General features: G+C 42.4%; 1 protein-coding gene across 6 annotated transcripts; it reads right to left on the minus strand.

Moving 5' to 3' along the window:
* Positions 1-1120: 1120 nt before the first annotated feature.
* Positions 1121-12002, minus strand: TBCCD1 (TBCC domain containing 1). Of its 6 annotated transcripts, none has more exons than XR_014548759.1 (9): positions 11299-12002; positions 8852-9211; positions 8385-8534; positions 6977-7343; positions 6670-6856; positions 6056-6553; positions 4622-4779; positions 4216-4328; positions 1121-1576 (listed from the first exon to the last, which is right to left on the minus strand). XR_014548759.1 is itself a non-coding variant. In XM_083616308.1 (9 exons), exons 3-8 carry the CDS (start codon positions 9194-9196, stop codon positions 4650-4652), a joined length of 1677 nt encoding a protein of 558 aa, XP_083472434.1. In that variant the 5' UTR covers positions 9197-9211; positions 11299-11485; positions 11557-12002; the 3' UTR covers positions 1121-1576; positions 4622-4649. The 6 variants fall into 6 exon arrangements, 3 of the variants coding, with proteins under 3 accessions (XP_083472434.1, XP_083472433.1, XP_083472432.1); XR_014548760.1 differs by lacking the exon at positions 11299-12002 and adding an exon at positions 11166-11292; XR_014548761.1 differs by lacking the exon at positions 11299-12002 and adding an exon at positions 11166-11292 and having other exon boundaries at positions 4195-4328.
* Between the last annotated feature and the right edge of the window lie 144 nt (positions 12003-12146).

The raw sequence follows: 12146 nt of genomic DNA on the forward strand, positions 1-12146 counted from the left end.
AATGTGACATTTGATCTGTGTGTGCTCCTCTTCAGTATTTTTGAGCTTTTAGTGTACTATTATCACGGTTTCCGACATTAATTCTGCAACAATTGAACCTAGAAACTTGCATTTCAGTCCTCTTCCATAAAAATGAAGAGTTATTCAACTGGGAGTTTCTGCTGCTTGAAAGAAAATGTGACTTTGTAAATGGAAAATTTTAAGATGGCTCTCATTGCACTATGAATCCAGAGTATTAATGAGAGCTGACATTTGTAGTATTAGACCAATTAGGCGTGCATGCTTTGAAGTCATTATAGATGAGAAGCATAACAAAGCACTTCTGGGATTTGATGATGTGAAAGACATCCATGTTAAAACCCTGATTCCCTTGAATATTTTTCCCACTGCATATAAGAGCTAGATAGTTTTAGTTAATTAGAAAAACCACCATGATTTCAGAAAGGAAGGATTTTAACTTTGTCATCCATGTTAGCATTCAAATTTAGCCAACACCAAGTATACAAACAATCCCTCTCCCTCCACTTTTATACACAGAATGACAGAAAAGTTGCAAAATGTGAGTAGAAGGGGAGAAATATGTAGCTCTACTCAGAAATAAGCCTTAAAATAAGTTTAATAGAGTTTACTCCTAAGTAAATATATATATATAGGATTGCAGGCAAAATGACTTTCTTTTCCTTTTAACAAGGTGCAATAGGAGACCTCTTGAACCACTAACATTTTATAATTGAACAACTTTTGTTCAAAATTGTTATGCCTACAGTTGTCATAGATGACCTGAACACATGTTATGTCACTTCCTTACCTTCCCATTTCAAAAAACTTTTGCCTGGGCTAATTCACTGTCCTACCTAGGTGTGTCTTCAGAAAAAGCAAGGTAAGTCAGTACACCTTATGGATTCACAATGTGTATATCCATCTTTGGAGTGAAATGAATGTTTCAGATGAGAATGCTATATCTGTAAAGTATTTTAAGGGAGCAGGGGACTGAGCAGGATACCAGTGGTTTTTTTTAAAGAGGAAAAACAGTGCCTCCGTGACCCTTATTATGTTGCATAATGACAATACTGAAAAAGGTCATTTTTAATTAAAATATGGAAAAGAAGAAAAAGAAACAAAAGAAATCACGTGAATTTAATCAAATTTCATAGTTGAAGTGTTAAACAACTGGTATAAAAATACATCTGTGAGTTTTATACAATACAAATTTAGTTAATAGAAGTGAAAAGGTTCATTCAGCAGCCAGAACCTTATCCCTATCTTCACACCAGGAAAGTAAAAGTCCTTTTCAGGGTACCTTTATACATAAATTTCATTTCAGCCATAGATAGACATGTTAACAGCAAAGTCTTGGCTTGTTTTCTATAGATACTGGCTGTCTGAGAAAGGTGTAGAACGAAGGGAGATACTATGACAGCTGTAACAGGGAGAGAAAGTTGATCCTCGCCTTGACAATAAACAAAGCAAATTCAAGTTTCCAAATTCATTAGCAATGCCATAAGAGTTTTAATCAGCTTGGCTCCAGTTTATTGCAGTAAAAACACTTTCAGTTTTGCAAAGTTCATCTCTAGAACTGTAACAAAGCAGATAAACAGATTGTATTTGTTGAATGCAGCAATCAACAATCCCATTGCTTCTTTACAAAACAACAACAATCCCATTGCTTTCTGACTACACAGCAATTATTAGCTGGAATCACACTCTCTCACTCTCTTGCATGTACACACACACACTACACTACAAAAACGTCATCATGTGGGTAAAATTCCAGTTTAGTTCACCACCACTATGCAACTGCCACAAGAATGAAATAAAAGTATCAGAAGCTTAGTCAAATACCAATACTACACATATAAAGCATTTGCTGTATATCGGTGCTGTGGAGAATACTAAAGAGATGGAATGACCTTATACAGGCATGGCCAAACTTGGCCCTCCAGCTGTTTTGGGACTACAATTCCCATCATCCCGGACCACTGGTCCTGTTAGCTACGGATGATGGGAGTTGTAGTCCCAAAACAGCTAGAGGGCCAAGTTTGGCCATGTCTGACCTTACAGCTTTAGTGACACTGAGATAGAGAACAGTTAACTAGGAACTAAAGAAGTCAGTAAGACTCTGTTGAAGCAGTATGTTTTCAAAGGCAAAAGGTAGCAGCATGACAGAGAACAAGAGCTAGGTTGTTCTGTGCCTAGAGTGGCACAGTGGATATTCTGAAGATGGGGTTAAAAGAACAAACAGGAGAGCTTGCGCAGAATATGACGGAAAAGAAGGGAAATGGAGAGAACCAGTGTAACGAATGGCACAGTGCTTTAAATGGAAATACAAGGAACATGGAGTAAAATGAGTTAGAAGTTGAGGAGGGAGATGATGCAAAGACTTAGGCTTCAGGAAAGAACAACCAGTGGAAAGCATATTTTGGATACCTGCTCAAGTTCACAGTGAGAGATGGGCAGTGGTTCATCTTGGACCTCTCACTGGTCTTTAGAGGCATTCAGAAGCTTCACATAATGGCAGAGCTTTCAGCGTGTACACATTAGCAGCCTGGAACGCAGTTAAGGTCATTCCTCGACCCCTCCACACACAGTGTTTCAAGCTGCATTTTTATGTTGCTGTACACACCGTTACCTAATTTGTTTGCACACACAAAACCAATTCTATTCAATGAAGCCATCATCTGCACATGTGTAAAATGTGCACATTTCAGCTTAGCTGTACCTTATATGTTCAAACCAGATAAAAACTGGTTTGAGGGAAAACACATAAAGCAACATGATTTCTCAAGAAACCAGAGAATACATATAAACTGTGGGTGACATCATGTGTACTCTGCTTCAAAAACCAGCAGTGGGCACTTCCTGTTTCCGGCGGTGGGAAATGGCAGATCCCACACGATTGGACCTCAGCCGTTCCGAAAATTCAGGGCTGATATGGGGGTAATTAGCCCTGGCAGCCTCCCCAGGGCAGGGGAGGACTGTCTCGACGACCCACGGTTTGCCCCAGATTGCCGATGTGGCAGACGGCAGGGGCACTGGGTCACGGAGCAAGGGACGGACTGACACTCCTGCAGCGCCACCCCATAGCTGGACGCCATCTGTTTGGGAAAATATAAAGATTTGGAAAACAAACAGACACACTCTGAACTGACAAAGCTGGGGAAAAACCTGCAGTATGTACAGTCTCTGGTGCAAAAGATCGAACTTTAAAGAGATCCTCATCATGTTTGGAATCTGGAGGGGCTTGGTATGTTTTTTTCTTCTCCCTCTAACATTAACAATTCGTATTGCATGCCAAGCCTCATTAAGAACCTAAATTGCTCTTCAAAAAGTGAGTACAGATGGACTTTCATATATAATTGGGACCTATTCGCAGCTGCTTTTCTTCTAAGATTTGAAATGCCTGTTAAAGACGAAAACAAAGAACAAAGGACAAAATGGCTTCTACCCACCATGCACTTATGGAATATCTGAAATACTTCCCTGATTAAGAGAAACAGGAGCTAACTGATGATTGGTCATAAAGACTGGAAACAATGTTATATATACAACTGTTTGCAAAAAGATTTTTTTTATTATGAGCGAGAGAGAGGGCTAAATGGATGTCTGGCAGCCCCCCTCTAGGGCCCGGAGGGGGATTGGGTCGATTCCAAAGGCCAATTGTTAACTGTCTGATATATGGCTACATTGCAAACAGTCTGCTTAAGAATAAAGAAGGCGGTTTCTCTCTGTTTCTTTGATAACACCTGGACGGGAAAGATCAACGATTTGGGAGCTGCCAAAATAACAATTCTCAAAGAGCTGGACAGAACTTTGAAATTGGATGCAATTAAATGAAGCGGTGTGATGAAAAAACCAAAACAGCTGAAAGAGTCAAAACGTGGAGGAAAAAATTGGATATGGAATTATGAAAAACATTGAGGATGCTGAGAGGCAGGACTATGATTTTGAAAGCGCTTCGGAATTCAGACCGTGGGAAGCCAAAACAAAAATTATTACAATTTGGAAGACAATTGGACTTTTTTTATTTCAGTTTTTTATTTTTATTGGATTTGATTTGATATGTTAATTGGATGTTTTTATTGGAAAATTAATAAACGCTTTAAAAACAAACAAAAACAAAAAACCAGCGGTGGGAGTGCACTGGAGCTGAAGTAAACAGTAATATTTGCACAACCATAATCTGAAGCTCAGTACTTGCAAAGAAGAGCCTCTGACCTTCTCCCTCAGGGAAATGGACAATGCATTCTTGCTGAGTTTTCGAACTGCACCAAACCAGCAAAGCCTCTGACTGCCTCTTCGGTTCAAACTAAACCGCTTTGATGTTTTTTCTACAATCAAGAGGTATCTAAATTTTAGTAAATTAATTAAATTAATTAATTAAGACAACACCCCTCCCCAAACTGAGGAAGAAACAGAGTCTGCCAGGGGAGCGGGGAGAGAAAGAGAAGGAAACAAAGGAGACAAACTGTTTAGTTTTAAGGAACATCCTCCACAGGTAAAGGGGTGCCAGACTATCTGGACCGATGAAGTGATCCATCTGAGCAATTCTAGTTTGTAATGTGTGAAAGACAATATACAAGCTTTTCACAATTGCAGAGGAGAACATGGCCTCCGGACTCACCAAATAACTGTGTGCTTCAAAAGCTCTCCTATCCTGCTGCCTGCTTCGAACCTGCAGCAGGAAGCACCAGGCTGTCAAGTTGTTGGCGACTGCCTGTCTGGACTAGCCATTCGTTGAACTTGTTCTCCACATACACCTGGAACGTCTTTCTCTGGTCTCTGAAATCCAGTAAAAGATTAGCACTATAATGCATACAATGAATGTAAGACCCATCAATGAAAATATTTGCTGAAGTGCATGCACATGATTCGGAAGTTCTGGTTGGGGGGTGTGCGATTTTCATGGTCCTACCTAATTTCATTACTATTTAGGTACTGCTACATGTTGGAGAGCTATGTTTATCAATTTTCAAAGATATGGAAACCTTTCCTCCACAAAATATCTTTGAAACTGTTTTTGTTTACCTTCTTGGAGAAGAGAGCAGGACACTTTTGAAAACAGAGCAGGTGAGTGATAGTTAAATTACACTCCTGTGTCTTTTAAAATCTGTTGAACTTATTTCTGCCCATCAGAGTAAGAACCCTGCAATAAAAGGTGTGAATTCTGCAAGGAAAAACAGGCAATCTTTTCATGGGGTTTTGCTTTGGGTGGGCGTTTCTTTTTTATACTTTGAGGGTAGAGATTATTTAAATGCTTTTGAGTGAAAGGGAACCTCTAACCAAGACGGCTTTGAGTTTGTATATTAATTTTTACCATTCGTGCCCCACACATTGCGGATTCTACTAACTCTAAGTGGAAACTGGATGACTTGGCCAATCGTATGAATTCAAACCTTATTCAAACTGCCTCTGAAATGATGAGGTTTAAAATAACTATAGGTTTGGGGTGCTTCTGGAAGACAAGACAATTCTTAAAGCTTGGACAAAGGACACGCCTGACCAAGTAGGTCTACCATGGCTCCATTGGTTAGGATGTAGGCCAAAAGATGTTGAGACATGCAGCCTGATCCTATCCATTTCTACTTGGAATTAAGCCCCATTGTCTTCAGTTGTCTTATTCCCAAGTAAACGTGCACAGGATTGCAGCTATACGAGAGCAAATCAGATAGTAAACATCATATCCAAGCAATCCCATCTAGGTGTCAATTCAATGAAAATTTACTTGCACATCTGCGCAGTACTTTTAGAGAAATGGTGGCAGGATACACAGCATGTTTAGCATCAATGTAGTGTTTTTCTCAGTTTCGTGAGTCAGTTTAAAAAGCATCAATGTAGTGTTTTTCTCAGTTTCGTCAATTTAAAAAGCATTAGCTAACAAGTATATGACTTATAAAAGATTAACAAATGGTTTGTAGCTGTCTTGCAGAAATTGTGAATATATACTTGAGCAACATACATATAGCAATCTTTTTATCTGCTAACACTGCTACATTTTGTTCTTATCTGCTGCTGCAGCTGGTTCTTCCTACCTGGAAGAAGAAGGTTGTTTACTTACTTGGTCAGCCCCGCCTCCTTCACGGTCTTCTGCCAGATATGAATTCTCTGTTCTCGTTGACTCAGTGCCTTTTGGTACGCAGGTGGCAGCCCACCAGGTATTTCTGTGGTGTCTCCTTCCATTTCAAATGGGACAACAAAGGGGTAAAACTCTGACGGTGGGAGGAGTCTGAAGACATTTCGATCACAGTTCTCTTTACATACTAACATTGGATTATCCCAATAGTTAGGCACAGTAGCCAGGCCAGTCCTGCCCATGTGGTCCTCAAGCTTTGGATAATGCGTATGGAAGGGGGCAAAAGTTATTGCTAGGTTCCCCAGTAAGATGAGAGGTCTAGTTGGGGTGAGAACATGCAAGGTACAACTGGTGGTTGATGACAGAGACAGACGGCGGCAAACAGCAATAAGTGTGACATTGTCACAGCTGTGGAGGTGAACTACTGTTTGCACTGGACCAAGTACAAAGGTACTATTCCTGCACTTCTCTATGGTCACAGATCTGAAAGAGGAAGAAGGGAAAGCAGCCAGTTAAAGCTGGAGCAAAAGAACACAACAAAAATGGTCACAGAGCTTCGAAATGTGGTTGCAAAAAATGACTGCTGAAAGCTCTTTCACCTCAAGGGAGAAAGCAAATAGATGAAGGATTCACAGCAGCGATGAATCTTCACGTGCGTATCTTCTAGGGTACCTGAACTTTTTGCCAGTGTTTGCTTGTAAACTTGGCTCATCACAACAATGCGGTGTGCTGAAGGGACCATATGAGTATTGCAGGCTATCTTAGCTCGCTTGGTTGTTCCTTCAACTGCAAGAATAAAATTAAACACTGCTTTTTAAAAAAGTGAAAGAAGCCATTTTATAACAGCAAGAGAAAAGGGAGATTTTATCCTTGTGCCAAAGCTTTGATGGCCTGAAATAACTGTACCTTGTTGTGCCCATGCAAGTTTCTTCCCAGACTTGAGACAAGCTGATGCTCCAAACGGGTTCCCGGTCAGACAAGCCCTCAGCCAGGACTCAAGCCTGGGGAAGGAGAAGGCTTTGGAGATCTTTGAGTAGCCACTCTTTGCATGTAATGGCTGCCAGAGTGCAAGCGCATGAAGAGAGTGGACAGCACTGTTTCTGTTCACACATCCTTCAATAAGGAAGCCAAGAGCGCGAACAGCCTCAGGTGACATCAGGCTATTGTGGGTAGAATGTGAGGAGGCAGTGAGCTGATCCGGGTCCAGCAGCAGTTCAAGAATATCCTGCAGGTGGTTCTTGATAAAGTCTTGCTGATAGTTGTCATTCCAGTTCTTAGACCAAAAGAATAAAAACAGAAAAATATCAGATACAGAATGGACATTCACACAAACAAAATCCTAGGTGGTGGTGGTGGTGGTGGTTGTAATAGAATACTGCCCTTCATCTGAATATTACAGGGCAGTTCACAACATAAAAATACAAAATGAGAACACAAAATACATAATAAATAATAAAACAAAACATAATAAATAATAAAACAAAACATAATAAAACAAAAACAATTCAATAACTCCCTCCCACAAACACATTTTAAAGGCCATAGAATGTTAGTCAACCAAATGCCTGGTTATAGAGAAATATTTTCGCTTGACACATAAGCTTATGTAACGAAGGTACCAAGCAAGCCTCCCTGAAGAGAGCATTCCACAAACCAGGAGCTGCCACCACAGATAAGGGCCATTCTTGTGTTGCTACCCTCCAGATATCTCGTGGAGGCACACAAAGAAGGGCCTTGGATGATGATCACAGGGTCCAGGTCCGTTCATATGGGGAGAGGCGGTCCTTGAGGTATTGCAGTCCTGAGCTGTTTAAGGCTTTACAGTCATATCTCGGGATGAATACGCTTCAGGTTAAGCATTTTTGGGTTGCACTCTGCGGCGACCCGGAAGTAACGGAACGTGTTACTTCTGGGTTTTGCCACTTGCGCAGACGCTCAAAATGACGTCACGCGCATGCCTGGAAACGACGAAACGTGACACGCACACGCGCACTCGTGTGTTACGTTCACTTCAGGATGCGAACAGGGCTCCGGAACAGATCCCGTTCGCATCCAGAGGTACCACTATATAGGTCAAAAACAGCACTTTGAACCGGGCCCAGAAATGAATTGGCAGTCAGTTCAGTCAGCAGGAACAGTGTGATATGCTAAAACCATCTTGCCCAATGAACAACCAGGCTGCCATATTCTGCACTAGCTGAAGTTTCCAAACCGTCTTCAGAGGCAGCCCTACATATAACACATTGCAGCAATTTAACCTAATGGTTAACGAAGCATGGATGAAAGAAGAACTCAAAGAACCTCAAAGCAATACCTTAATCTGATTGGTGGATTCTCCAATCAGACTGTAATTCTTGGATCTAGGATTCGGCCACTCATCTCCAAGTAGATATGTTCTCAAGGAAACCTTGTTTAGTTGTTGAATATAAAGGAACAGCAGGAACTGTAGAGTGTCCACAGACAACTGAGAAGATTTAAAAAAGGTTTATTTTAAAGAACATTCAAGTACATAATTTAGCAGGGGTTCTTATTTTATATTTAGCAGCATGTAGTGAAGTGGAAAAGAAAAAGACAGACCACTGCTAATATTCTTAACAACTAGAAGCAATTACAGTGGCCCAACAGCTAACCTCATATTGGATTGTGGCTCACATGCAGCATGTAATGTACTTGGGCAGGGACATTTCTTCCACACTGAGTGCATGAGAAGCCTGGGTCAGTAAGGCTGCTATGAAAAGCATACACCCATAGTATTAAAAGTGACAATATGACATTCCATGCCTTATTCTTCTGCTTCTCTGCCTCCTCCTCAGTTGCACAGCTGGATATCACCTCTGCCCATTCCAGTCGCTCCTCTGAAGTCCGTTCAACAAGACTGTCAAATAATTCAAAGTATAGCCAAGCCAAGTCCTTTTCTATCTGCAGCTTCCCACAGGCAATGTGTCGCCACATAGGCCAAGAAAGGTGTGGATAATAGCCTTCACTGGAGCGCATCCGGACATAAGTTGACATCTTCCGAAGATAATGCATGCTAAACTTGGAGGGAGGTGGGATTTGTAAGGCTCCCACTATAAAAGGTTCCATTTTCACCCAGAGATTGACACTGATTTGATCCATGTTTGCCATCCACAAAACTCACATCTATATTTTCAAGAAAATGAAAATAAGAAGTTAGTTCGACCATTAAAAAATAATAATACACATTTCCATATTTTCAGATTGAACTTTTTTGCAAGGAAGTCAATGGTCTATTTCCCTCTTCTATTATGCCTTCTTTTTTGCTCAATATCCTATATTTAAACATTTGCAGTCCCAAACCGTATGCACACACTCATTCTACATAACACAGAAATGACTATTGAGAAATTAAACTTTCAAATATATTTAGTGGGTCCTGCCAGTCACTGGATGCCATATAGCCCCAACCGGCAAATATTTTTAGCTAAAGCTGTATTTTGAATTAAGTCAAAGTTCAAAGGCACACAACATTGGCTCTTTAATCCCTCCTCCTCAGTAAGAACAGCAGGAAGCTTGGGCAAACCATTCTCTTATTCACATTAGACACTCCTGTTTGCATATGTCTTTGCTCATGCAAATGAGGGAGCAGATGGAATACAGTACATAAGAGGAAAACGCTCAGAAGTTTCTGCTGTAGCAGCTCACTCAATATAGGGAACTCTTCAATAACGGCATCTCTATTCAAGGCAGCAAAGGCACAGTAGAGTCATGTACTACCACATGGCCTCAAAGCCAGACCATATTACGATAGACATACCTCCTGTTGCCCAGACTCCAGAAACCAGGCCAATTAAATCTTACCAGCTTTCATTATTTCTAAAGCCCCAAACTTTATTTTCAACAGTCTTCCTGCTGCTTTGCATACAAGTTTCTTCCTCTGTGTGCTAGTTACCAGAGGCAGCAGGGCAGAATGCTATCATACCTGTGTTTGCAAAGTTTTTTTTGGGTCTTTTCCAAGTTCCTCTAGGTCCATGTGTGTGTGTGTCCCATTGATTTTTTATTATTATTCATTTAAATAAAAAATTACTACCTCAAATTTCACCCTGCAACTTTGTTCCAAGAAAACATGTTACTGTTAAGGCAGGTGGGGAAAAGGAGATCAAGACTTTCCAGTTATAGCACCCCACCTTTCAAACTTCCTTCTCATGACAGTGCAATTTTTATTTTCAGCACCATAGGGCTTTTTTATGTCCCTAAGCAAATGATTTCCGGGGGGGGGTTGGGGTTTAAAAATTATTTCCCAACATTCATGTTTTAATAGTGTTTTTATCCATTTACTTAGTATGCCACTCTGAGAAGAGCCACGGCTGAAGAGTAACTGGCAACGGTTTTAATGAAACCAGTGAGACCCAGCTTGTCTCAGACCGCAATTCCCATCCACCAGTTGAAAATCTCTATCCTCTAGCTCAGTGTTTCCCAACCTTGGGTCTCCAGCTGTTTTTGGACTACAACTCCCATCATCCCTTGCTAGCAAGACCAATGGTCAGGGATGATGGGAATTGTAGTCCAACAGCAGCTGGAGACCCAAGGTTGGGAAACACTGCTCTAGCTGATTCCCTAGAAGAGAGGTTTCCTCACTGCATCCCACTGCTCCCTCAGTCAACACTGGCACATTTTCCCTCTCTGACAAGTAACAGAGGGCACTCCAGTGAAGCCCCAGCCCCCGATGCCTGCTTCATGTCAAGTGCAGCAGGAGCAAGGCGGCAAGTTTCTCCCTTCCACACGCATTTGGAAGTCCCGCGTGTTGAGGGGAAGAGCGAATGAAAGGCTCCAAGGCAAGCATCCCCAACCTGCGGCCCTCCAGATGTTTTCGCCTACAACTCCCATGATCCTTAGCTAACAGGACCAGTGGTCAGGGATGATGGGAATTGTAGTCCAAAACATCTGGAGGGCCGAGGGTTGGAGATGCTGCTCCAAAGCAAGAGGGAGGAAGAGGAGGCGGAGGGCGGCTCCAACCTCTGAAACAGGGGAGAAGGGAAAAGTCCGCCCTCAGCCTGTGGCGTTTCCCCGCCTGGGAGGTGGGTCCCGACAGCCCGCCTCAGGCTGAGGAACGAAACTCCCGCCCGCCTCCCGTTACCTGCGCGCCTCCGTCGGCGACTTTCCCGACCCGGCTGCGCCGACCGAGCTACTTTCGAAAGCCCGCGGCCTCCGCCCACCACTGCGCCTGCGCACAGACGAATCTGGACGCCAGCCGCAGATAAAACACTCACCCAAGGCACCTTCGAGAGAGAGAGAAATGCTCGCCTAGAGCGGCAGGGCCGTCATTTCGAATCTCTAGCAAGTGGCAAGAGCATCAGCCGCCCCCTCCGCTTACTAGCTTTCAGCACTTCCGCTAAAAATGTGTAGTATTCCAGTTGGAATGCTAGCGGAGAGGCCGAGCAGAGGCAACTGCGCCCCCTGCGGAGGGGAGGAATCGTCAGATTCTTACATTTCTCTGCTATTTGACTCCCCTGCTTTGATCCCCTCACCTTGCACACATATGCCGATGTTCATTTATCTGCCACAACTGAGGATAACACTTCAGGTATCCGGCAGTGAACTGTCCAGTATACAATTTATGGCATGAACGTAATTCTTTAGGCACCGCAAGGCTGTTGTTGGGGCAACCCCCGAAGAAACAGGAAAACACAGATCTGGGGATAAAGCGCTCCCCAATTCTGCCTCACACAAAGGCATTTAAAGGAAAACTGAAAATGGCATTCGATTGATGATTTGATTGCCATTCATTTCGATCATCCCCATGATTGGTTTTTTAATAATAACTTTTAAAGTCCTCCCTTTTGCTGCAAACCATCCATAAGGAGCCGCAGGCAAAACAATGAATAATAATAATAATAATAATAATAATAATAATAATAATAATAATAATAATAATACAGAAAGGAAGTAGGAAGTCCCTTCTTGAAGGCGCCGTAGGCGTCTCCTCGTGACGTCGTCGCAACGCCCCAACGCTACGCTTTAAGGCAGCGACGCGCGGCTTCGCCCCGTCCCCATTTGTTGACGTCTCAAAGCCTGGTTGGGCGGCTGTAGCCGGGCCGCGGGTGAAGTGTGCGGTTGT

Source organism: Podarcis filfolensis (genome assembly GCF_964270895.1).
Source record: "Podarcis filfolensis genome assembly, chromosome: 5".
Lineage (NCBI taxonomy): Eukaryota > Metazoa > Chordata > Lepidosauria > Squamata > Lacertidae > Podarcis > Podarcis filfolensis.